The 26,340-nt window shown below is 59.2% G+C and overlaps 2 protein-coding genes across 7 annotated transcripts in view; one reads left to right on the top strand and one right to left on the bottom strand.

The window, feature by feature from the left end:
* Positions 1-4,727, top strand: part of PLIN4 (perilipin 4) — a 10,288-nt gene extending 5,561 nt beyond the window's left edge. Inside the window, exons 6-9 of one of the 6 annotated variants that reach the window (XM_039878394.1) lie at positions 272-734; positions 1,035-1,605; positions 1,722-1,909; positions 3,294-4,727. In XM_039878394.1, coding sequence (XP_039734328.1) covers positions 272-734; positions 1,035-1,605; positions 1,722-1,909; positions 3,294-3,626 — 1,555 coding nt within the window. In that variant the 3' untranslated portion in view covers positions 3,627-4,727. Of the gene's footprint in view, positions 1-271; positions 735-1,011; positions 1,606-1,721; positions 1,910-3,293 lie in introns of all 6 variants that reach the window. The other 5 variants (XM_039878392.1, XM_039878393.1, XM_039878398.1 and 2 more) reach the window with 5 other exon arrangements.
* Positions 4,728-5,773: 1,046 nt separating this feature from the next.
* On the bottom strand, positions 5,774-25,633 carry HDGFL2 (HDGF like 2). The gene is made up of 16 exons (XM_039878391.1): positions 25,464-25,633; positions 23,007-23,083; positions 22,776-22,914; positions 16,347-16,538; positions 12,554-12,670; positions 12,389-12,460; positions 11,288-11,456; positions 11,093-11,168; positions 10,691-11,015; positions 9,349-9,452; positions 8,493-8,566; positions 8,239-8,309; positions 7,788-7,889; positions 7,361-7,574; positions 6,486-6,618; positions 5,774-6,095 (listed from the first exon to the last, which is right to left on the bottom strand). The coding sequence occupies exons 1-16, from the start codon at positions 25,533-25,535 to the stop codon at positions 5,996-5,998; spliced, it is 2,037 nt and encodes a 678-aa protein (XP_039734325.1). The 5' UTR covers positions 25,536-25,633; the 3' UTR covers positions 5,774-5,995.
* Between the last annotated feature and the right edge of the window lie 707 nt (positions 25,634-26,340).

Raw genomic sequence — 26,340 nt, 5'->3', positions numbered from 1 at the left:
CAGTGTCCACAGGGCTCACTGGGGCCATGGATGTGGCCAAGGGTGCTGTCCAGACAGGAGTGGACACCTCAAAGACCATCCTGGCTGGTTCTAAAGACATGGTGTCCAAGGGACTCACTGGGGCCATGAATGTGACCAAGGATACTGTTCAGACAGGAGTGGACACCAGCAAGACCCTCCTGACTGGCACCAAGGACACAGTGTCCACGGGGCTCACCGGGGCAATGAACATGGCCAAAGGTGCAGTCCAGACTGGAGTGGACACAAGCAAGACTCTCCTGACTGGCACCAAAGACACAGTGTCCACAGGGCTCACTGGGGCCATGGATGTGGCCAAGGGTGCTGTCCAGACAGGAGTGGACACCTCAAAGACCATCCTGGCTGGTTCTAAAGACATGGTGTCCAAGGGACTCACTGGGGCCATGAATGTGACCAAGGATACTGTTCAGACAGGAGTGGACACCAGCAAGACCCTCCTGACTGGCACCAAGGACACAGTGTCCACGGGGCTCACCGGGGCCATGAACGTGGCCAAGGGCGCCGTCCAGACGGGAGTGGACACCAGCAAGACCCTCCTGACTGGCACCAAAGACACAGTGTCCACAGGGCTCACCGGGGCAATGAAAATGGCCAAAGGTGCAGTCCAGACTGGAGTGGACACCTCGAAGACTGTCTTGGCTGGTACCAAAGACACAGTGTCCACGGGGCTCACCGGGGCCATGAACGTGGCCAAGGGCGTTGTCCAGACTGGGTGGACGCCAGCAAGACCGTTCTGACTGGCACCAAGGACACAGTGTCTGAGGGCTCCCGAGGAGACCATGAGGCATTGGCCAAGGCGCTGTCAGACTGAGTGGATACCTCAAAGACCATCTGACTGGTACCAAAGACACGATCCCCGCGGGACTCACTGGGGAGGGGAATATGAGGCGTGGCCAGGGTGCCGTCCAGACTGGAGTGGACACCAACAAGACCGTTCTGACTGGCACCAGGACACAGTGTCTGGGGCTCACCCCGGGGCCATGGATGTGGCCAAGGGCGCTGTCCAGACTGGAGTGGACACCAGCAAGACCCTCCTGACTGGCACCAAAGACACAGTGTACATGGGGCTCACCGGGGCAATGAACGTGGCCAAGGGTGCCGTCCAGACCGGCATGGACACCTCGAAGACCGTCCTGGCTGGTACCAAAGACGCGGTGTCCACGGGGCTGGGTGTGGCCACGGGGTCCATGCAGTGTGGCCAGGGCACAACCCAAAATTGGTTACTTGGTATTGAGGACACCTGTGGTGGACTCATCCATGGCAGGGCCCCCGACAAATGTAGAGAACAAGCTGTCCCCAGCTCCCAGGCAGATCTGTCTTACAGGGTCTGCAGCTCCCCAGAAGCTCTCTGTGCAGGCCTGGACCTTGCTGGGGAAGTCACTGCCGCTAGCCAGGGCGTCGTCTCTGCTGTGATGTCATTCACACCAGAGGCCACCCGGGGCGTGGAGGAAGCAAGGTGCGTGGCCACGACACGTGGCTGTGAAGGAGCCACAGGCTCCGCGATGCCCCAGGACGAGCTGGAGGGACTGGGGGAGATCTTTCACCCCATGACTGCCGAGGAACAAGGTGAGAACAGGACGGGCTGGGCCCCAGCTTCCAGTGGGGGCTCATCGTCTGTCCAGCCCAAGCCCTGGATGCCCTGAGGGGCCTCTCGGATTCAGTGACCGCGTCTTCCCTTTCAGCTCAGTTGGCAGCCGCTCAGCTTGGGCCCAGGATGCCCGCGGCCGACCAGGGCAGCTACTTCATGCGTCTGGGCGACCTGACCCCCGGCTTCCGCCAGCGGGCTTTCGAGCATGCCCTGAGCCACCTGCAGCACGGCCAGTTCCAGGCCAGGGAGGCTCTGGCCCGGCTCGAGGACTCCTTTAGGGCGGTGAGTCTTCCCCTCCCCAGGCGCCTCCCTCAGCCCCTGCACGGCTTTCCCATCGCTGTGTCCTGACCAGACGAGACAAGCGTGTGGGTGCCACGCGGACGATGCCCAGCAGCCACGACAATGGCCACGGACCGCTCCCATGGGGCTTGTGTCCCAGAGGGTGAGGAGGACCAGACCAAATACAGTCGGCCCCCTACCCACAGGGGCGCATTCCAAGACCCCCAGTGGGTGCTCGAAACCGCAGACAGTACTGAACCCTATATTCACCATAATTTTCCTATACGTACGTCCTTATGATGAAGTTTAATTTATAATTGAGGCATCACGAGATTAACAATAACTAATAACAAAACAGATCAATTAGAACATGGCATGAGGTAAAATAAGGGTGCTTTGAACACAAGCACTCTGACACCCCAATAGCTGCTCTGATAACTGATTAACGGGCGGGGAACGTCCACAGCGTGGGGACACTGGACAAAGGGAGGAGTTCTAGGGTGGGACGGAGCTGGATGATGAGAGATTTCGTCACACGATTCAGAATAGTGCGCCATTTAAAGCTGATGAGTTTTTCTGGAATTTTCCATGTAACATTTTCAGACTATGACTGGCCACGGGAACTGAAACCGTGGAGAGGGAGACTGTGACGAAGGGCTGCTGTACTTACAGACAGCGGGGTGCGAGGAAGGTCTGGGCCGGGAGGGGGGCGTCCCCCCGAGCTGCACCGTGAGGCTCAGAGCCATGCAGGCGGGGGGCAGAGATGGGGAGAAACGGGGACCGTGAGAGCGGAGTGGAAGGGCGGCCGGCGTGACAGGGTGCAGTGAAGGCCACGGGGACAGGATAGGGGGAGCCCAGGGGCGTGGGGTCCGGTGATGCGCAGAGCGAGGTGGGGTGCCGGCAGATGAGCACGGAGGCGCCCTGGGCTGGGGCAGCCCGTGCAGGCCATGGTAGAGCACGGGGGAGCCATGAGCCATGAGGGCTCTGAGCTGCACGTGACACATCCCAGTGACACTGTGAGTGGATCTCTCTGAAGGCCTCACGGGGAATCTGGGTTATGGCCTCTTTACAAAAGAAGACAAGCCCATCGTGGCACAGCTGGCTCTAAAGCTGTGGCCTCTCTACCTCGCCACAGGCAGGTCTAGATAGAAGGTCCGGGCCAGGCGGGGGCGCCCGCCTAGCCTGTCGCCCCACACCTGGCAGTGTGCGGCAGGCCCCGGCCGGAGTCATCAGTTCTCTGCTGGGCTCTTTCCAGACTGAAAAGGCCATGTAGGCTCCAGGAGGGCAGCGGGAGGTGTGATCAGGGGTGGGAGTGGGGGGCCGAGGCTCCTGGGGTGTGGCCCCCTCCCAGCCCCCAGGCCCTGCTCACCTACTCTCTCCTGCTCAGGTGCCGGATGCCGGCGCACTGTCCAGGGCCCGCGGCTTCATCCAGCAGCTCCATGTTGCCTACAGCACCCTGGCCTCCGGCCTCCAGGGTCTGCCTGCCGAACTCCAGCAGCAGGTCGGGTGGGCACGGCACAGCCTCTGCGAGCTCTACGGCCTCGTCTCCTCTGCTGGCTCCATCTCGGAGCTGCCGGCTGAACGCCTGGCCCAGAGCCATGCCGGCGTTGTCCAGGCCTGGCGGGGGCTGGAGCAGCTGCTGGTGAGCGTGCAGCACAGGCCCCCGCTCAGCTGGCTAGTGGGGCCCTTCGCCCTTCACCCCAGTGGGCAGCAGCTGTAGGTCCCCTGTGGAGCCTCCCCAGCCCCAAGTCCCCAAAGCTCTGGGCCCCAGTGGGTGGCCTGGCTGGTGCCGGTCGGGGCAGTAGGGACTTTCCGCATCGAGTGTGCCACTCCCCGGTCCCGGGCCTACCCCGCCCACCTCTCTGCCCCGAGCACGGCTGGCCCTGGGCCCGGCCTAGGCGCCCCGGCTTGCTAAGACCATCACTGACAGAGAGCCTTCACTGCAGCCAGCACGCCTTTAGGAAAAAGAAATGAAATGTGCCTAGAAGGTTCTCCACTCCACACCAGCCACTAGGAGCCCCGCCATCTCTGGGGAGGATTCCTGGCCCACAGTCTGGGCTTCTGGCTGCCAGCTTAGCAGGTGCTCCCGCTCCATCCTCATTCTGAAAGCATCCACCGCAGCCCTTAGCACCAGAACGGCCATCCCGAGGCTGGCTCCCACCGCCTCTGTTGACCCCGGTGTGGCCAAGAGAAGGGGGCTTCGTGAGGACAAAGCCGCCAGTGGCCACACATCTCTCCCCCACCCCCGGGGCTTTGCAAGCACCCGCCTTGGGGACTGCACTGTTTGGGAGTGAGGGGATGGACTACAAAACGAGTCCCTTCCTACCTCCTCCACACGCCCACATGCCTGCCACGGCGAAGCCATCCTGACAGGGTCCCGGAGAGGCACTTCTGTGGCTCCCAGAGCCATGGGGGGATAACGGGGCTCCCCCACAGGGAGCAGGGCCCAAGGGGGTGCGTGGCGAGATGCGCTCGACGATTGCTGGGGTCTCGGCTGTGCACCCCAGGCTGGGGACCAGCCAGGGTCTGGGGAGGTTTCGACCGCCTCCGCCTTCCCAGACACAGAGGTCCAAGCCCCCCGCCCTGGCCCCGCCATGTGAAAATTCAGGATGCCCACCCAAGAGACACTCCCTCGCTGCCACTGCCCTCCCCCAGCTGCGAGCCGTGCATCAGACCCCCAGCGGCCCAGGCATCAAGCCCACACCTGCCCAGACAGCTCCCCAACTGGCCACATCCCTCACGGGGCGATCAAAATACCCCTGGGCTGCACCCTGTTCCCAGAAATGACCAGTGCTCCAAGCTCAAAGACAGGCGGCTGGCTCTCCCTTCTCTCTCAGAGAACCCTGCTGTTGGGGGCCTGGGAGGGGGGTCTGGCTGGGCGGGCGGGGGTGGGGGGTGCTGGCGCCCGGTGTGACACGGGAACAAGTTAGGGAAACTGCTGAGCCTTTCCTCCCTCGGTCTCCATCGAGGGACGTCATCCGAGGTGGTGACACCGAGAACACGGCCGTTCCCAGAAATCCAGCACAGTGACTTGAAGTCACTTCAAGTCCAGCCAAACCAAATGGAGGGGTGGGCAGGGAGGGGGAGCCAGGGCTCAGGAAGTCCCCCTCGCAGCTGAGATGGATGGGCTCGGCCAGGGTATGGGGGGACACATAGGAGAGACCACTGTTCAATCAGCAACCGCCACGTGCTGACACCTGGCAGGGGATCACACACGTCCCACCTCTGAATCCACATGACAGTTTTGAGGCTGGAATCACGTCACCGCTTATCCAGGGGAGGAACGAGGATCCCAGAGTGGTGGGAGTGCTGCCTGGCCAAGGTCACACGGCGAGGCCCGTCCTCAGCGCTTTGCTCTTGGAACATGCGAGGACAACAGGTGGCCCGGAGCACACTCCGTGGCCCGAGCGCACGGAACTGGCTGAGCTGGGACTGGCAGCAGGCGTCCCAGCGCCACCTGCAGCCTGGGCGGGACAGGGATCGGCCGAGTCAGCGGCTGAGCAAGGCCGCGGCTTCCTGGGAACACACGGTGGACCCCGTCTGGCTCGGCCCGCCCGGCCCTTCTGCTCCCCCTGCCTGGGCCCTGGGCAGCCAAGCCCAGGACGATCAAACCACAGCCTCCACCTGAGCCGTGAAGTTCAGAGGGTTTTATTTCTCCTTTTTTATTTGCGGGATGGTCTTGCTGCCGCCCCGCTCCTTGCCTGTCAGCCCTGCTGGACCGGCGGCAACGTTACAGCCAAGCTCACGTCCACCCTACGTGGTGACACCGCGGCCTCAAACCTTTGTCCCGAAACAGGCCCTTGACAGCGACAGACCTCTCCCCAGTCTCAGCTTAGCTTCACCAATAATGCCAGAAAACCAAGCCAATAAAAGTAATTTTTTTTCATTAAAAAAAAAACCCTTTATAGTCATTTTGTGTCGGTCGGAAATCACAGAAATTAGGCAAGAAAAAAACCCAGAGGAACGAATACAAATAAAGAGCACAGCATCTCCCCCACAGTTCTTGGCTCCCTGGGCAGCCGGGAAGGAGTGGGCAGGCTCACGGGCACCTACGTGATGCGCGGGCCTGGCCGCCGGGCTGCCCGGGGCTCAGCTGTCCTCGTCGTCCAGGGACTCAGAGTCCACGTGCACCCTCTCACGCTCCTGCCGGTCCTGCCCAGGCCCATCCAGGTCGGGGCCCTCCCGCACGCTGCAGGCGGAGCACAGCATGGGGCGGTGAGCGGGCGGCCATCCGGTCCGTCCACCCAGCTCCAGACCCCACCGACAGGCCCAACGCCCTACGCCCTACGCCCCCGCTGCCGTGCCCGGCACGGTGGGTGCGCCCTGTGCGTCGCTGCGTGGCAGACTCGAGAGTGCCTGTGACAGAGCCTGCCTGCACCTGGCCCCGGTCAGCTCAGGTTCCCAGAGCATCCTCCAAGAGAGGCCCTGGGGTCAGTTGCTCCGGGGAGTGGCAGGCCAACACGTCAAGGCAAAGTCCCTGGGACCCTGCCCAGGAGGAGCAGCAGACTGGGAGCAAGTCAGATATCAGGGCACCCTCTTAGAAGTCACCCCGACTACCACAGCCCCTGCTGACACTTACTCGTTGTGCAGCAGGTCTTCGGAGGAGCCCCCCACTGGCCCCTCTTCCGAGTTCTGTCCTTCCTCCTGCTCCTTGTCCTCCATGCTCCCGCCCTTCTGGGATGTGGCCTCGCCATTCACTGAGGCTGAGAGATCTGGGGGACGGGGAACAAGGCGTGTGGGAAACTGTGGAGCTATTGTCCGGGACCCTTGACCCTTCCCGCTGAGAACGAACAAGAAAGCGAGCTGGCTTTGGGACAGGGGACCCTCAATCTTCCATACGGTCCCTGGCCCCATGCACCCACAGTCACCTCCACCTCTGTGCCTCCCAGTCACATGGGGGCTGTCAGCTCCATCAGGCCAGGGCTGGCTGCACGTGTTTCTACGGCCAGCCCAGGCCCCTGAAGAAGGGGGGGCGGGGCAGTAAATGAGTGGCGGAGGCTGGGACAGAAATAGGGAGACACCTCCTCCAGGCTGTCCCTCAGGCTGCTGAAGTTTTAGCCAAGCCAACCTGATGCCAGTCTGAGGGGCTGCTCCAACCAAGTACCTGTTATCAGGACCAGGTGACCCCAGCAGGAAGAAACACAATCCTGCTCCCAGAGGCCACTGTCTCTGCCAGAGATGTCCTCTTCCTCCTCTCAGCCCAGCCGTGGCCCTCTGGGTGCAGCCCAAGGCCTGTGCCTCCCAGGAGAGCTCACGCACACCCAGCCTGCACACGCCCGGCCCCCTCCTCTACCTGGCTGAGTGCCCCGAGCCCACCGGCAGCGTAAGCGTGTGCGTGCACCAGGCCCCAGATGCCTCGGGGACAGAGCCGGGCCTGCCCAGAGAACACCGACAGGCCACGCCACCCCCGCCATCTGGGTTGAGGGGCCCGGCCCGCCGCGCCCAGCTCCTCACCGGCACTGGCCTCATCCTCCGCCCTCTCCGAGGCGGGCTCCTCTCCACCCAGCGCCGCCTCGGCCTTCTCCGCCTCGGTGCGCTCCTTCTCGGCCCCGGTCCTGGCCGCCTTCTGGATGGCCTCAATCTTTGGTCCCAGGACCCTCGACTTGAGCCGGGTATAGACTTCCGCGGCCTTCTCCATCACCTCCTTGTTGGCCTTGTAACGGCGGATCTGGCCACCGAGAGCCCTGGCTCAGGAAGCGCCACTGGCCTCGCCCCCCGGCCCGAGGCCCTCCCTCCGGCTGCCATCCCCATGGCACCTCCCCTGGACACCGGAGCTCCCGCTAGCCAACCCACTGGTCAGGAACCCGGACGCCCTGAGCAGACCTTGGCCTGCCGGGACCCTCCGACCCCCAGCCCCGCCCACCTCAGGCTTCCGTCGCACCTTTTTCAACGTGGCCACCACATCCGTGTTCTTCTGGAGGATATGCGAGGTCACCTGCAGGGTCCCTAGCTCCTCCAGTGCGTTCAGACACCTCTTCACGTCCTGCACGGTGGGGGGTAAGGAACAGAGTGAGGAAGGACAGCACCTAGGAGGCCCAACAAGTGGAAGGACACCCAAGGGCTCTCCCTGCAGGGAGGGCTCTGTGACATGGGACCCTAGGGATGGCAAGAAGGACACCTGGAGCCTGCCCACAGCGCCACCTCGTGGAAACACCGAGCACTGCACCCCAGGATGTCCTTCAGCTGCGGGACACATAATGGAAACAAGGACCCCCACCGGGAGGGACTCTCGATTTGCCTTGGTTCCTGGAGACTTCTAAGGAGGCTCTAGAAGTGGGGGGACTGCTCGGCTCAGGGGAAGTGGCTCCCCACGGCCCCCAGGAGGGTCTCACCGGGTTATCGACCTTCAGGGCGAACTTGATCTCGCTGTGCAGCTTCTGCAGCTTCTCCTCCACGGAAGGTTCTGGGGCCAAGGGAGAAAACACGTGTCCTGGGCCTGAGTGGGCGGTGAAGGCCCCCACACCAGCTGTGGCCAGAAGACCCGCCTGACCACTGCAGCGGTGACAGAAGCGACCTTCCCCGACCCGATCCCAGCGACCTCAGGCTGCAAGACCTTGGGTGGCGACCGGGGCAGCTGGGCCCTCACCTTTCTTCTTCTCGACCTTCCTTTCCGGTGTGAACCCTTCTGATCGCTTCCGGGTTCGCTCTACCTTCGCGGGCCTGTGAAGAATCATCATCCTCTTCAGACCTCGGACCAACCTATCCATGAGGCTGCCCTGCCTTGGCCACCACCGTCCTCTCTACCAAGGCCCAGGCTGCAGAAGGAAATCTTCGGAGGCCCCAAAAGCTGGGAGGAGGGGTCGGGGCCATGGTGACCTGGTCTAGGGCAGGCGCCTGAGGCGACCACTGATGTTAGCCCTTCCTCTGGCTGGGGCGACCAAACCAAGTGAGATCCCAGAATCTCCTTTGTTTTCACACGGGGCTGAGGATTAGTGGCCAGTACGTAAAACCTGGCGAGTGATATTAAAATGCCCTCGACAGGACGCCGGGAAACGCCGGCAGTGCTCGCCGCCACAGGCCCAGACCCACACTCTACTCGACGGTCTGCTGCCAAGTTCCTGGTGGGCGGGTTCTACCCGATGGCTCGGACAGTACTTAAAAACGGCAAGAGCTGTCCCCCCACACTGGTGGGCTTCGGACTTGAAAAGTCTGAGACCTGCTGGCCTGGGGGACAGCTCCTCCACTCGGCCCTGCTGACATTGGGACAGGGTCACTCTGGGCACTGCGGGGGTCTGAGCAGCATCCCTGGCCCCACCCACTCGAGGCCCACAGTACTGGAACAGGGAACACTTCAGCTGGGCCTGTCCCCCAGGCGGAATTTGGAAGCCAGGCCCCTCCCATGAGGGGTGAACGGTCCCCAGGAGGCTGAGGGCCTGGGACCGGCGTGGCACAGGCAGGGCTCCCTGGGGAGCTGTGGAAGGAGAGGCCGAGTGGGTGCTGACCTGGCTCGGGGCTTCTCCTCGGGGCGCCCTCTCTTCTCCTTCTGGCTGGGTCTCCTCGCGGGCTCCGTGCTTTGTTGCTGCAACTTCTTAGCTGACTTCTTTGCCTGCAGCAGCAGCGAAAAAGGGCTGGAGTGGTGGGGGCTTGCCCGAACCCCCTGGAGATCCAGCACGGCACTTCCTGCCGCCCCTTCCGCACTGCTGGGAGCTGGGGGACGGGATGGGATCGGAAGAAGGCCGCCCAGGTCCAGCCCGACCCCGGCAGCAGCTCCTCAGGCCCTGAGAGGACCACCCAACAGCGGGCAGGCCCGTACATTCCACCTGCCAATGCCGAGCAGGACGCTTCCTGTGGCGGGGGACTCGGTTCCCCCTTTGAGACGAAAGCGAGTGTTACAGGGGAGACCAGGGTGTTGCCGGCTTCCCCCATCCACACAGCAAGTGGGAGCCCAAGCTGTCCAGAACTGTCCAGAACATGATGGGCCTGGGAGGCGAGACCCTTCGATTCAGGCCGGACTGCACTACGAGGGTGAGGGGGGACTGCCAGGCCCACAGAACCACTGGGTTCCTGATGGTCACCACTGTCCACGGTCAGCAGCACAGTCCTCCTAACTGCTTCCGTGCTCATCCCACAAGGTGTCCCTCCACAGCAGCCAGAGAACACATGTGGCCCTGAGTCAGGCCCCGCCTCTGTCCACAGCCCTCCGGGCCCCCATCTCCCCTGGGTGAAAGCCCAAGTCCCCTGTGCGCATGAGCCCTGCGACCTGCCCTCCCCACCCTCCCCCCGCCCCCTGACTCTCTCAGCACAGGCCTCCTGGCTGCCCTCCACCCGCCAGCCCAGTCCTGCCCCAGGACCTTTGCAGGCTGTGCACTCAGCCCAGGCTGCTTATCCCCCAAATATCTTCCCAGATCACCTCTTACTTCTTTCAGATTTCTATTTAAGCATCACCTTCTCAACAGCTTTGTTTTGGGGGGAGGGGGAGTCTGCCCCGTTTAAAATGGAAACCCCTGCAGCCCGCGCTTTGGGTCCTCCATGTTTCCTTCGCCTGAGCACTGAACGCTGTGCGGCCAAGCAGCACCCGAGCCCGTCCTGGTGCCTCCACACCCCCTGCCCTGGGGCTCGGCGCCTCCTAGTGGAAGTCTCCGGGTGCCGCCCGCTGCTCCAAGGGCGCACCCCCGGGCCCCCGGCTCCACGGGGCGCACCCCAGTCCCCAGAACAGCGTCCAGAGCACAGCAGACGTGGGCAGACGAGCTGGCCGAAGGCGCAGCCGTTAGGGAGAAGCCCCTTGGGCCACCGCCCGCCCACATGGCCCCCTCGGCCCTGAGACCCCACCCGGCGGAAACGCACCTCCCTGTCCAGTTCGGCCTCAGCCTCCGAGTCGGAGGAGGACTGCGGCCCCCGAGCCCGGCCCTTCCGGACGCGCTGCTTCCTGACGGGCTGGTCCTCGTCCCTGAGCTCGTCGGCGCTGCTGGCCCCGCTGCCCCCGCGCAGGGCGTCCCCGCGCTCCGCCTGCTCGCGCCGCCGCCCCTTCTCCTCCTTCTCCTCCTGCTCCCGCTCCCGCAGCCGGCGCAGCTCCTCCTCCTGCTCCCGGCGCCTGCGGGCCTCCAGCTCCCGGCGCCGCTGCTCGTCCCTGCGCTTCCACTCGCTGATGCGGTCCACCTCGTCGCTGTCACTGCGGGAGCAGCCGCTCAGCGGGGCCGTCCTCAGGGCGACCGCGCCAGGCCCTCCCGCGGCCCCGCCCATCGCTACCTGTCGCTGCTGGAGGTGCTCGGCGGCCGCTCGGGCTTCGGTTTCCGCCCACGGGGTTTTGGAGGAGGCTTCTCGGCTATGAAAAGGGAGGACGAAGGGAGGACAAAGGGAGGACGAGGTGGCCTTCTCTGCGCCGTCCTGCAGGCACGCCAGGGCCCCCGGGCACCGGCTCAGGGCCGGCGTCGGCGATCCTACCTGGCTTCCTGCCCCGCGTGGGTTTCTTCACCGACACGTCCGAGTCCGAGGAGGATGACGAGGAGGCCGACGAGGAGGAGCAGGAGGCCGACCTGGCCACGGCCGCCGGCTCTCCCTTGGCCCCTTCGGATTCTGGTTTGGAGTCTGAGTCGGAGGCCGAGGGCGGCTTCTGGGAGAGGCCGAGGTGCAGAAGTGAGGGCAGGCCCAGTGCCCCCTGCAGCCCCTGACCCGCAAGAACCCGCACCCCCTAAATCAGAAACGCTTCCTTCAGGCCTAGCATCACAGGCAGCCCTGGCTGTGCCTTTAGCGGCCTGAGCCTGCACCGTGGTCACCGTGCGTGACTCCCCACTTGGACGAGTACGGGGGCAGACGACGCGGGGGCAGATGACACACGCGATGCCTTCCCGGTGGCAAGGGCTCATTAAGGCCACAACATCCTGCCTGGAGAGCCAACCGCATGAGCTGCTCTCCTGCACAGTCTCTGTCCCCGGCTCGCCTGGGCACACTGTGTGTATGCACGCATGTTGACATGTAACACATACTCACACATGCGTGCACAGATGTGCTCGTGCACTCATACACGTGCCTAACGCACAGGCTCGTACACAACTTATTCGTGATTCTCACGCGGGCCAAACATGGTCGTACACATGCCCACACCACACGTCTTTATACGTGTACAAGCACATATAACATGCTTACATCAACACGTGATGCATGTACACAACACAGTCGTACATGCATGTGACATGCTCGTACACGCACACACACAACACCCACATGTTCTCTCCCTCACACGGGCACCCAGGAGGGCCTCGCTCCCTTCCACAGCCGGGACTGGGACCCCAGCAGTGGCAGCCAGGCTGTCGCCTGACCAGGCACATGCTCTGCACAGTGCCGCTCGGAAACTACGGGCTGAGGCCATCATGGAGGCCAGAGGTGGGAGTCAGCAGTCCCCTGGGGTCTCCTAGTAGCCCATGACCCGTCCTCCTCCAAAAGGGACCAGACTCTAACCACGGACAGTGGCTGGTGACCTTGGAGAGACGCTCTAGGAGTGTCTCCCAGGCGAGCACGGAGAACAGAAAACCAAAACACCTCTACCTTTTTCTTCCGTCCTGCCAAGGGGCCACGCCGTGGAGCCCGGACCACGGCTTTCTTCTCAGGGGTGAAGTCCTGGTGGACAGAAGGGAGTGAGCAGGAACCCCCGGCCGCCCGCTGCTCGGCCCCCACCCGAGCACCCACCCGAGGAGCCGACCACCTGCTCACCTGGTCGCTGGTCTTCTCTGACTCGGACGAGCTTTCCGAGTTCTCCTCTTCGGACGGGGACATGCTGGCCTGGTCGAGGTCGCTGGAAGCCTTCCGGGCTCGTTTGGAGGCTGACATCTGCAGGGGAGCAACCCGAACCGATCAGCACCCGAGGCCCATGCACCTGGCAGAGCTGTCTGCCCTCTGACCCCTGTCAGCCCGGGGCCGAGCTTCAGGAACCTTTGTGGGGGCAGTAGTGACCCTTTTAGAATCTGACAAAAACCAGAGATCTTGAACCCTGAGATGAAATGAGTGAGTGAAATGAGTGAGTCACAAAGGGACAAATACTATGTGATCCCACTCATAGGAGATCCTTAGGGGAGTCAGATCTATAGAGACGGGAAGTAGATGGTGGGGCCAGGGGCTGGGGGAGGGAGGAGGTGAGTGTCATGGGGACAGAGTATCAGTTTGGGATGACGAGAGAGTTCAGGAGACGGACGGTGGGGACAGGTGAAACAACGTGAATGTGCTAATGCCACTGAATTGTGCACTTAAAAATAGTGAAGACGGTACATTTCGCGTTATGTATATTTTACTGAGGTTAAAAAAAGAGAGAGAGAGAGAGAAAAAAACAAACCAGAGATCTTTTCCCCAGAAAAACACAGCTGCACTTGTTTTGGAAACAGCGATGGTGGTCACACAACACTGTGAACTGGTAAACGCCACGAGCTGTACCTTTCAGAATAGTTCCTCTGGTTATAAGAATTTCACCTCGATAAAGAAATTTAAGACTGCAACGTATCTATGCAGGCACGAGACCCTGAACACAGGCTCAGGGGGGGGATGCACGGGCGCATGCCCGCCCCACGAGGCCAACTCAGAATTCTCAGGAAGGATGAGGCGGCAGAGGCCTGAGCTTCGGAAACGCACCTGCGCCCAGTCACGGCCAGCGTCCCTATCACGGCATCTGTTGACGCACACAGCTTCTATTCTGTCACAGCCGAGACTCGCTCCTTCTCTTAAGCACTGCTTCCCAAGCACGTCCCTGCCCCTCCCAAGGCCACAGTGTCATGGGCTAAATTACGTCCCCCAGGACCTCAGGATGTGACTGCATTTGGAGATGGGGTCTTTATAGAGGTCATTAAGTTCAAATAAGATCACTGGGCTGGGCCCTATTCCAGTATGACTGGCGTCCTTGTAAGACGAGATCGGGACACAGACTCGCGCAGGGACCAGCACGTGAGAACACAGGGAGACGGCCGTCTACACGCCAAGGACAGAGGCTTCAGGAGGCACCAGCCCTGCCAGCACCTGGATCTCAGACACCTGGCCTCCCGAATTATGAGTAAATGTCTGTCGTTTAAGCTCCCCGGTCTAGGGTACTTTGTCATGCTCGGTGACATGCCACTGAGGGATGAGGCCTCTACCTCAGCGCAACTTCTCTCTCCTCAGGAGAACCGGAAGCGTTAGGGAGCTGAGCGAGGAGCGAGCCTTGTGGAGAGCAGTGGGCGGTGCCTTGCAGGGGCCGGCGGGGAGAGCACCGCAACGCCTGCGGGGCCGGGGCCGGGGCCGGGACCAGACCCGTGGGGGGCCTTCTGGGCCGAGGCAACAGCCAGCACAAAGCCCCTGGGGTGGAAGAAAGCTTGGCACGGCCAGAGAGGAAAAGGAAGCCGGGGTGGCAGGCAGGCCGTGCCCAGCCGCAGGGCCCCGCCCCACAAGGGCTGGTGGCAGGGGTCTGCGTCAAACCCTGACAAAAAGAGACCCTCCATGCGGCCATCAGAGAAGATGAATTTGAAGACCGCACCCCCACAGACTGGGGAATGAAGCACCGACGATGTCAGTGTGGCAGGGTCGCGTGTGACAAGGTCTTTAAATTCCTCCCCAGTGCTGTTAAGAAGTATTATAATAAAACCTTATACTTGCTTAATGCAAAGTTAGGCAAATATATCTGAATATATTATCAACCTATAAATAGTGATCGCTCTAAAGGGGGGTAGGGGTGTTCGTTTTCTACAAATTTCTGTTTAACTTCTCTAACGACAGAAATAACGGGGACTTTTAAAAGACAATACCAGGCATAAATCATAAAAAGTTGCGAGGAAACCAAATGCCCGACAATCTTAATAACACACTGATTAGGATTCGTCCACGTCATAGACTACTTCCTCCACCACTGACGTCTTAAAAAATTTAATGATAAGAAAATGCTCATAATATCAGATGGGGCACAAACACGAGACATATTGTACGTATGTACGTAATGCCAATCTGTACTGCGCACGTGCACGCACACACCCATGCGAGGCACAATGAGCACCGAGACACATCAGGATGTTTCTAAAGCCAGTGGCGCAGAATCCCCTCAGACAGCAAGGGTATTTTCAACTGGTTTCTTTGTTTTGTGCCTCTTCTAAGCTTATGTACAATGAGCATGGCTTACGGTCACTGTAACCAATAGCAAACATTATTTTTAAAAATAATAAAAAGAACGCCTTACTCTATCAAAAGAATTTGCTGCGAGGTCTTGGTCCTTTTATTTTGCACTTGAATATTTAGAAGCAGTCAAAAGGCAGAGGAGGAAAAATAAAACCAGGAAAGAAAATACATCCAACAGAACTGGAAACAGACACCCACACAGAAGCGTACACGCTGACATTCACGGAAGCATTATTTACGGTGGCCAAAACATGGAAGAGACAACCCAAATGGCCGTCAACAGACGAGTGTGTAGACAAAACGTGGTCCGTCCACACACTGGAATATTACTCGGCCATGAAAATGAGTGAAGCACTGACTCGCTACAACTTGAACACACGAAGATCAGTGAGAAGCCAGACATGAAAGGCCACACAGTGTGTGATTCCATTAATGTGAAATGTCCAAAACGAGCACGTCCACAGAGACGGGAAGTGTGTTCGCGGCTGCCAGGGGCTGGGCAGGGGCCTGGGGGTGACTGCTAATGTGGACAGGGCTTATTTTGGGGGTGGTAGAATATACTGGAATTAGACAGTGGTGACGGCTGCACAATTCTGTGAATGTACTTAATACCACTGAATTATATATACTTTGAAAAAGCAAATTTCATGGTATATGAATGAAACCTCAATTTTTTTAAACCCATTTCCCATTTGGCCCGAGAACACTCGCTGGCAGCTGCAGCGTTTGCCCCGAGATAACTCACGGACGCCGGTCCTGACCACTCCCCCAAAGTCTGCCACGAACTATCTCGCGTTCATTATTATTTTCACATCGCTCTCACATACGGGTATTCTTTGAAAACAAATGGCATCGTTCTGTTTACAGCATTCTGTTTCCACTAGTGGTATTTCCAGTTACAAAATACAGCAATGCTCGATCGCTGAAAATATCAAATCCTAGAAAACGTAGCGTTCCGACACGTGCTGTTAATTTAACATCGTTCTCGATTGTCAGCCGAAGATTCGTTTGATGAATGCGATGTACGCACACATTTGTTACATTAGGATTAGCAACAAACTGTTTAGAAATAACTCCAAGAACAGTTTTTATATTTTATTTTCACGTTAAAAAACAGATATGCTTCGGCCTCAAAGAGCGTTTATGTAAAATTAAATTAACGCTGGCAGCGAGTTGCACTCGTTTTTTTCTAAACGGGAAATGGGTTAAAATGCACACTTAAAAAAAAAGTCAGGGAGGGAGAGTAGGCTGCGAGATGCCACCTCGGGGTGGGAGGAGGAAGAGCTGGGAGGGGCGCATCAGTAGGCTGCCGATCCCCGACAGGCCAAGAGCGCCCCACACAGGTCAGGGGCGCCTGCCCCGCCCTACCCACGCCTACCTTCAAGGCTGACGCCTTCCGTTTCAGGCCACTGTTCTCGCTGCTCTTGTCCGAGTCCGAGTCGCTCTCCATCCTGTCGCTGGTGGCTGCGGCGGTCACAGCTGTGACAGCCATGACCCCCCGGGCCTCGTCGTCCTCACTCCCACCTGCCGGATCAGCTTCGGGGGCCTCGCTGTCAGAGGAACTCACCGGCTAGGGGGCGGGGAGCAAAGACTGAGTCACTCTCAGGCTTGGGTGGGTTCCCCGACCAGGACGGCAACCCAGGGGACAGTACCCACCGGCGGCAGGTCTCAATGTCAGGGTCCAGCCTCCACGCTTTCCTACTGGGGGAAGTGAGGTCCAGAAAGCCCTGAGAACTGACGGGGAGGCCGAGATGGGCAGACGTGTGGTGGGGGCTGGGAGGCAAAGGCTGCAGGATTCACGGCCCAAGCCTGGACGTTTCTGTGCCTCCGTGTCCACACTGGAGCAACGGGTACGCCAGCGTTTTGGCCTCGCAGGGATGAGACACGAGTGGCGTCTGATGCACTCAGGACAGTGCCCAGACTGGCAGGAGGTCCATCAAGGCGTGCTTATTGTTATCATTATTTATCATTATTTTTATTATTCTCATAATTAAGAGGAGGAACTTAACCTAAGGCAATACCTCTGGGCTTGAACTTCAAGGCTGTTATTTCTGTTTTACGCCAAATGCCCAGACAGTGACAGCCACAAAAATAGCAAACATTTATATGGTGCTTCTTGTGTGCGAGCCACACTGCCAGGCTCATTTACACACGCGTCATCTGTGAGCAGCTGCGGGGTGCCAAGCATATGCCAGGTAGGTGGTGAGGGCACAGATGTGAACAGGGCACGGTCCCTGCCCCCGGGAGTGGTGACGGAGAAGCAAACAGTAAGAGAGGGGCGTGCGGGTCGGGGGGTTAGGCCGGGTCCAGGTCAGGGTCAGGGTCAGGATCAGGCAAGAGTGAGCGCGGCCTGAGGGGACCGAGCAGATTTCTCGGGTCTTTTTAAACTTGTTTCAGGTGTTCTATGTTTGTGAGAGGAAACTGGTCCTGGTCGTATTCAAGCATCGCTCAGTCAATACCTAAGGAACGTCACAGAATACCTACTGCGTGCCCGGCCCCGTGCTGGGGCTAGGGACGCGTTACACGGGGTCCCTGCCCCCGGGGAGCTCACAGTCTCATGGGGAGACAGACAAGTAAACGCAGTGACAGCATGGCACGGGGGGCACCACCACCTCTCCCCGGGTGCCCGGCCAAGCCCGTGCGTGAAAGTTGACAGGGTTATTTCGCGGTGTGTGCTTCTTTTCTAAATAATGAATTTGTTTTTCTTTTAAAAAAGAGAGAGACTGAGATTCTTAAAAACCACATTCTCTGGAAACAACCCAAATGTCTATGTACTGAGGAACGAGTCAAGTGCAGGTAGCTCCAGGACGGAGCACTAGTCAGTCAGCCAGAGAAAAGGGTGACGCACCCACACTTGCCACTACGCGGCCGGACCCTGAAACACGCTCCATGAGAGAAGCCAGACGCGAGGGTCGAATGCACAATTTAATTCGTATGAAACGTCCAGAAAACGCAAATTCATCAAAACAGAAAGGTGATTAGCAGTTCCTAGTTGGGAGAAAGAACTGAGGTGACTACTGATGGAAAGGGGGGGTGTCTTTAGGGGGTGATGGGAATGTTTTGGAATCAGATGGTAGTGACAGTTGCACGATACTGTGAACACACTAAAACCACTCTAGTGTACGCTTTAAAATGATAACTTTTGTTATGCGAATTGCATCCCAATTTTTAAAAAGGACATTACCAAAAAAAGCCACATTCTCTTGGCCTGATGACAGTTGAGGTTCAATAGATCGGAGCAGGGCATGCATGCTGGACGAGGAAAAAGTAAGGACCAAAAGGGCACAGGAGGACTCGAGAGAAGCCTCTGGGGCCACACGATGTGGGACCAGAGTGAGGGGCAGGGAGAAGCGGGGTCAGCATGGCCGACGGGGGTGGGGAGAGGGGTCACGCACGGCCGGACAGAGGCTGCGGCCGGATCTCGGCAGCACATCGCAGTGGAAACGCACAGAAGGGGGTGGAAATGTGGGTGCCAGAGCTGGGCTGGGCGGGGGAGGGGACTCAGCCCGTTCCTCCCCACTCCACGCTCACTGGTGTCCCCCACCGAGAAGTCAAAGTCATGAGCGCCAGCCTTCACCACAATCTCTAACAAGCGACAAAAATGAGAACCAGGCGTTGACAGGACCTCGCAGCTCAGCGCCAAACACCTCCTGTGTCCCTTGAGTCATTGTGACCAAGGGCCCTTAAAGCAGGGCGGCACCCCGTTTGTATGTTTGACAAGATCAAAATGCACAGCACTAAAGAGGTCAAGCCCCAAGCAAAAAACGTTAGAGGAATCACATCTTCATGGTGGATTTCTATCACCTCCCCTCCAGGGCGGGTGGGGGGCGTCCCTGGTGAGTAGAAAAGGCAGGTACTATCCCGTTTGTCACTTGGCGAGTAAGTGACTAACCGGCTAGTCCAAGGATCTTTTGCAGGGGGAAGGGTCAGCATCATGGCAGTAAGAGCCAGCGTCAGTCAAGTAAGAGCCACCAGACACCGAGCTGGTCATTTCTCTCTGTGTAAGGAGCGGGAGCTGTCATCCTCATTTTGCAGGTGAAGAAAAAGGCAGTGTGACAACTCAAGATCACACAGCAAGTGAGTGAGAGAGCCAGGATGAAGACAGTCCGCCCTGGCCACTAAGCCCAGGCCCTGCACACAGCTGGTGCTCATTCAACCCTCCTCACTTCTGATTTGTGCCTCTGCGACCCGTTCAAGAGACTGGCCATGGACCACGACTAGGGAAACTGAGTCTCTCGGAAGGTAAGTGACTTGCCCTGCACTGTGCTTGTGGGTGAAGCCAAGAACTCTGATCTGGGCTTGGCCCATGGGACCTAAGTGCCTGCCTGCAAAGTTTTGGGAAATCCGATCCGCGTGGAGAAGTCTGGGGGACAGGGAGGGACGCTGGCAACACAGAAGGGAACCAGGAAGTAAAGCCGAGGGCCAGCCAACCCCAAACCCAATCATCCCGACACCCAGTGGCTGAGATAGGCACTCATTTCTCTCACCGTCTTAACGGGTCTGGTGGTGGCTGAGGTAGAAAGGGAAGGTCAAATGTAGCCTGTCCTGGTTCCCAGCTACTGCCTCGCACCTGCGCGTAACTGTGCTGGGTACCGGCTGCGGATTTGCCCACTGGATTCTTCCCGTGACCCTGAGAGAAGCTGGTGCGACCATGGGCTTCTGTTTTAGATGAGGAAACTGAGGCTCAGAGGGGTGGGGGCAACTCCCAAGGTACAACAGTGAGCAAATGGTAGAGCCAGGCCGCGAACCCAGGACCAGGCGCCCACACAACAGGGCTCACCCCAGGTCACACTGTGCGGAGGTTATTTTCTGGGCCTTCCTCCTCCTCGTGCCCCCGCCACAGCTTCTATCAGCCGGAAGGAAAAGAATTTCAGCCCGGGAGGCAGGGGGCCTGGGTTTCGGGCCCAGCTCAGCTGCCACGAGCTTGAGGCCCTGGGGCAGGTGTCCTCACCTCTTTCCATGTCAGTAACCAGGATGCGCCAACTGGAATCCTTCTCGGTCAGTGGTCCTTAACCAGGGGTGATTTTTGTCCCCCGGGGGAGGTGGGGTATTTGCCAATGTCTAGAGACATTTTGGTTACCAAGGAGGGGTGCCCTGGCACTGAGCGTGTGGGGCCGGGGACGGTCCCCAGAGGGTGATCTGGCCCTGAACATCAAAATACCCTGGTCCGGGTCTAAGAGGTCTCGGATTCCAGCCGGGTCTCTCCGGGCAGTCAGGCAAACTCTCTGGGCCTCGGTTTGCTCATCTGCACAATGGAAAAGATGCCACCGGGCCACCCACTCTCAAGATTGCCATGTGGGCCCAAAGACGACGCTGGAACCACACCGAGATACCACTTCTCACCTCCTGGCTTGGCAGGGATGTGGGAACAGGCCCTGCCGGACACTCCTCGTGGGAGCACCAGCTGAGCTAAGGCTGTCGAAAAGAATGGGCCCCTGCAGAGCGGCTCCCACAAAGAAGGGTGGTGCGAAGGGTCCTTCCGCCGTCACCAAGGTGGTGACTAGAGAACACACCACCAGTGTCTGCAAGCGCACTCACCGAGTGGGTTTCAAGAAGCATGCCCCTAGGGCCCTCAAAGAGGTCCGGACGTTGGCCATGAAGGAGATGGGACTTCAGGTGTGTACCCCGAAACCAGGCTAGACAAAGCCATCTGTGCCAAAGGTTAAGGAATGCGCTGTACCGAAGCCAGGTGCAGCACGGGGGTTCACCGAACGAGCTCTACGCTGGTCCCTACGTGCCTGTCACCACTTTGAAAAAAATCTACAGTTAACGTGGATGAGAACTAACTGCTGATTGCCGAATAAAGTTATAAAACAGGGAAAAAATGAGGCTGCTCTCTGTGTAATGACGTGAACCATTGGTCAAGATATGCTATTGAGGGAATAACATAGAGAATTATAAGCTTTAAAAAAGAAAGCGACACAGGATCTTACATGAAGACTCTTGGAAGGATGTACAAGGTAGCTGTGCCTGTCTCGAGAAAAATGGGAACACAGTGACTGGGAAGCAGGACGAACTGTTCACTGCGTGTCCCTTTCATACCTTCCCGATTCTGTACCACGGGTCTGTATTCCCACTCGAAATGTAAAAATAAACTGCGAACTTCAAGGATGAAAAAAGAGACTGCTTAGGTACCCATAAAGTGATGCTTCTAAAAGCCTGCCTGTGGACTGGCTCCCTCAGAAGCATCTAGGATAATGTGTGGGAAGAAACGGCCCAAGGTTCCCAGGCCTCAGCCCTAAACTACACCCAAACCTTGAGGGCTGGGGCCCAGAATCCGCATTCTAAATTGATGCTCCACTTGGAGGCACAGACTTGTTAAAGAACCAAACGGCAGTGAAAAGCTCTCATGCTCAGAGCTACTTTTCAACATGGGGAGTCTGTACGGAGCTGTGTTAATGTCGAGATCACATCATTTGAGCTTTATTTCCTCGAGGGCAGGCATCTACGCTGTCCTGAGCAAGCTGTGGGTGTGCAATAAATATTAAACGGTGCGATGATTCACCGGGAGACAGTATGCTCAGGACGTAACTAAACGGAACTTGAGCTGGGGCCAGAAAAGGATCTCATGAGACTCAACTACCTTAAAGATCTTCCGATCCTTTTACCCAAGGTGGGGACATGCAAGCACGGGGCATCAAAGCAGGGGGACCGTCTCCCAGACTCTTCACGGGAGGTAAAAGTCAAGCGCCTCCAACGTGCACCAAACGTGAACCTGGCCCATCTGTTGAGAGAACCCCGAATTCTGGGCTGTGAGCTCCTGAGAAGCAAGAAGTGTGTCTGAGTCATCGTGGATTCCTGGTCCCCAGAACGGCATGTGGCACATGGCAGGTGTCGCTACAGGAGCGCCTTGCCGGATCAGCGGGCAGACGGAGCCGCAGAAGACGCACACCCAGACCATCTCAAGACCCGAAGTCCTCAAGCAGGACCAGGCCTTACAGAAACACCCGGTCCTTCGAGCGCACAAACCAGACTCTCTGCAGCTCCCGCCTCCCCCCACATGGGCCCTGCCGGAAGTGCTCTTCCTCCCCAGCGGCCAAGCTCTGCCCTCTCGGTCAGTTCACTTCCGGCCAACCTGAGGCCAGGCTACTCTGCCTCCCTGCGCCAGCCACAGAAACCCCAAAAGCGGTGATTCACAGCGGAGCAGAGATCTCCTGGCCAGGGTCCCCTGATCTGCATCTCACCCCGAAACAGCCAAAGCAAGCACCCTTCTGCTATCCTTCCACGGCCTTTCAGGACTTTTCATGAATTCAACTTCGATTTTTCTAGATCCTTTCCTTCCCCTGAATGTTTCCAGACACCAATTCTCTTCTGAGATGTCACCTCTGATTCTTGGCATATTTTTCCCACCTAAGCGAGAACCCTCACAATTACTAAGCGCTGCCCTTTTCTGAGTCTAAACTCTGGCAGTAATGGCAGAAGTGTGGGATTTTGCTGAAAAAAAAAAGTTTTCCTTAGAAAACAAAAGGTTTTATGAGAGCTCTAACGACAGTTATAAACTCAGGCTAATCCTAAAGCAGTGGGTCTCACCAGGGGTGAGCCTGCACCCCTCCGCCCCACCCAGGGGATGCCAGGCGATGTCCGAGGACATGCCTGGTGGTCGTGACTGGAGTGGGGCGGGGGCTGCTGGTACCGAGGGGGTAGGGGCCAGGGACAAGGCTCAACATCGCCACGTGCGACTGATCAGCAGCACCCAGGGCTGGATCCCTACTCCAGAGGCCCAGCGCGACGGCCACCTCTGGTCCCCAGCACACACAAGCACGGCCTTCGCAGATGCCCTGCCAGCCTCCCCCCCGCAGGCACTCACCAGAGGGGCGCTGTAGCTGGCGTGGGGGTTGTTCTGGATCTCCCACAGTCCCTCATTGAAGCCTTTCCTCTTGTTGGGCTTCCCGTACTTATCTTTCCACTTGTCGTAGGGAAAGAGGTCCTTGGGTCCCAGGAAGGCTCTGGAGGGAGGAACCGCGGCCAGTCCTGGGTAAGCCCGGCCACCTCGGGAGGCACCAGGGGGAAAATAATCACACCCGGCAGGGACACTTACGTTTCGTGTGTACCAAAGAAGAAGATGGGGTACTTGTTGGGAGGGGGCTTCACGGCACCGTCAGCGATATCGTCAATCTGCAGTGAGAGACCGGTGAGGGGGTGGCTTTACCCACTGACCAAAGAAACCACCCAGAAGTCAGACAAGTCACTTGAGGGAAAGCATGCCAGGAGGAGGGGAGCCTTCAACCTAGGAGATGCATCCCTTCCAGGCAGGCATCTGCAGTCTTCTGTGCACCCCCGCATTGCATACCTGTCCCCTCCCCCACCAGGGTGCTCTGTCTGCCCCCAAGATAGGTGCTTCACCTGAGCAAAGCCAAAAACGGTCCTCTGAGCAGCCAGAGGAAGCAGCCAAGCTCAGCTTCCATGAACTCCCAGGACCCTCCCACAGGACACCCTCCAGCTAAGAGGGGATCAGTGGTCGGGTCTCCCAGAGGCTGCAGCTGGCAGTTCCAAGGATGCAGAGGATGGGGGGTGGGCTGCAGGAGACAGGCCCTGAGCATCCAGGAAGTCCCACCCTCTCCCTACAGGCCCATGGGCTCCGGCAGCTGTCAGTCACCTCCCCACAGGAGGCTAGCGGCCCCTTCACTTCCAATCAGGTGCTTGGAAACGTTCAGGGCTTAAGAGAGCAGGCTGGAGAGGGGGCGGAGAAGGAGAAGCTGGTACTCTGGGAAGAAGGGAAGTGCCCATAAAGTTTCATCACTCTGGTGTCCTCCAAAAAAATAACGTGACCAGATCAGGTTAGAGCAGATCCTCTGGTCCCATTAATTCCTTACCATCCTCCTCAAAGCCTGGTGGCTGCTGGGATCTTGCCTGCCCCCCTCCCCCTGCTTCCTTCCTCAGTTCTCTGGGCTACTTTTCAAAGTCCTTAGCCCAGGGCTGTGGGCCTCCGGCATCCATCCCAAGCATCCCACTCCCACGCAGGAGCATCCCCAAACTCCATCACCCTGAGGCCCAGCCCAGCATGCCTTCCAGGTCATCTTACGCTCTGGCCTCACCCACGACCCACCTCTGAGCCTGCGGCCCACACAACCTAGCAGCAGCACCAGCACCCAACTGCTCTCAGGGTGCCTGATCAGTGGCCCCTGAGCCCCTCCCGGCATGCTGTGACCGCCTCCCTGCACCCAAACCCCCAGCTCCAAGTGATACCCTTCTGCTCACTTCCACCCAGGGGGAGGGAGGGTCCAGGCTGAAATCTCCAACCATCCGACGGGAACAGCCCAAGCAATGCCCACACTTCTACTCCAGCCGAAACTTCCACTGCCCCCTGCTGCTTCCTGGGCCTCACACCCCCACCCCCCAAATTCCTTCAGTCCTACTGTGCCTATTCCACCAACCTCAGCACTGAGCAGCTTTAGCCCTAAGACAGGGGGATCCCTCCTCCTCACTGGCCTGCCCCGGACAGTGCCTGGAATTCCACTCTGCAGATATAAGGGACCCCATGCTCAGGACTACCCTTCAGACTTGGACCGCTCAGACTATCTGGGTCCCAGCTTCCTCCAAAGGGGATCCCCAAAGTCCCTTTGGCCCAATCCCCTTCCCTCAGATGCTCTCTCTCTCTTGGGCTAGAGCCCCCATGAGGGGCTGGTCGCTGATTCAAGCATTGGGAGGACCACCCCACTCCAAGCTCTCCCTCCACTCCATGCCCCAACCAGCCTCCTCCACCAGGCTCTTGGGCGGGCTGTCCCCCAAACAAATCTTATTCTAATACTCTGGTCCCTGATGCTCCGGGCATTATCAGATCAAGTCCTCTCAAGTCCAGTGACATTATAAGCAACACCCCAGCCCTGGCCTCCCTCAGACTTGGCCCTCAACCTTTCTCCCTTACTGCGCCCCTCATCCCTAGCCATCCTCACACGTGGCCCTGGGCCTCCAGCCCCTCAAAACTTGGATTCTCATGACCTCCCCAACCAAGTCCTTCAGTCTGAGGCTCCCCCTTCCCACCAATTTGATCCATCTCCTCAAATCCCATTTCTTTTCTCCCCACACACTCACCAACCTTCCTCAAATTTGAACCCTGCCCCCTCAGGCCCCAAGGTTCCTCAAATCCCACATCACTGAGCTCTGGGACCCCCAACGTGCAGGCCCCCCGCACGCCCGGGACCTCCAGACCTCAAGTCTCGCGAGTCCGTCGGTCCCGGGACCCCCCAGACCTCCGACGCGCGGGTCCCTCATGTCTGGGGTCCCCCCGGGCCTCCGACGCGCAGGTGCCCCAGGCCCAGGGACCCCAGTCCCCCAAAGTCCTCCAAGCCCAGGGTTCCCCTCGTCCCCGGGGCCCCTGAGGCCCGGGACTTCCAGACTACCCAGCGTGCAGGTACTTCAGGGCCGAGACCCCCAGACCGCCAGGCACGAAGGTCCCTCAAGCTCAAGGTCCCCAGGCCCCTGGTGCGCGGTCCCACAGGCCGGGGTCACTGCCCACCCCACCCCCCCGCCTGGCACGTCTCCCGCGCGGCCTCACCCGGGCCGGCCAGTGCGGGTAGCCCTTCATCTTGGCGAATACCAAGTCCCCGGGCTTGAAGGCGTGCGGCATGCTGGCGGCGGGAAGCCCAGGCCGCAGGAAGCGGCGGCGGCAGTGGCAGCGGCGGCGGCGGCGGCGACGGCGGCGGCGGCGGCGGCGGCGGCGGCAGCAGCAGCGGGAGGAGAAGCCGGGGGCGGGAGCGGGGAACGAAGAGGGCGGGGGCGGCCGCTTGGGCCGCCGGCCGGTGCGTGCTTATTGGGCTGCGCGCCGCCGGATATCCCGCCCTCCAGCGGTCACAGGTGGGAGACGCCGTCGCTCAGGACCACGTGCGGGGATAGAGGAGCGTGGGGACCAATGAGAAGAGGGGCTGGAGAAGAGCAAGTTAACGGGATTGGATAACGGTTAAAGCCAAGAGGCGTGACCCAGAGGCTTAATGGAAGTGGGAGGAGGTTATGGGAGGTGAAAGGGGAAAGGGGGAAGGAGTGAAACAGGCGCTCAGGGAGAGAAGAGGCAGGGGGCAAGACTTCTCTGGGCGGGGCCTAGGGCAGAGGGGCGGGCCATGGGCCGCCACAGTAGGCGGGGCTTTGTGTGGAAGGAAGGCCATTGGGTACCACGAGACAGAAGGCCCAATCAATGTAGGCGGCGGGTCATTTGATAGCCTTCGCTCCCGGGGGAGGGGCTTAAAATAGAGCTGCAGGCCGTTGGCTGCTGCAGGAGGAGGGGCTTATGCAGCTGTCTGCCATTGGATATCGTGAGAGGAGGTTAACACAAAGTAGGGACGCGCCATTGCCTGCCTGGGGGGGTGGGGCTTTCTTAGGAAAAACTCCCACAAGGTGCACAGAAAGCTTAGGAAAAGTTTGTATAGCACCGTGTTCCA

This window comes from Pteropus medius, unplaced genomic scaffold (genome assembly GCF_902729225.1).
Source record: "Pteropus medius unplaced genomic scaffold, Ma_sr-lr_union100, whole genome shotgun sequence".
NCBI lineage: Eukaryota > Metazoa > Chordata > Mammalia > Chiroptera > Pteropodidae > Pteropus > Pteropus medius.
This window is presented reverse-complemented; position numbering and strand designations above follow the sequence as displayed.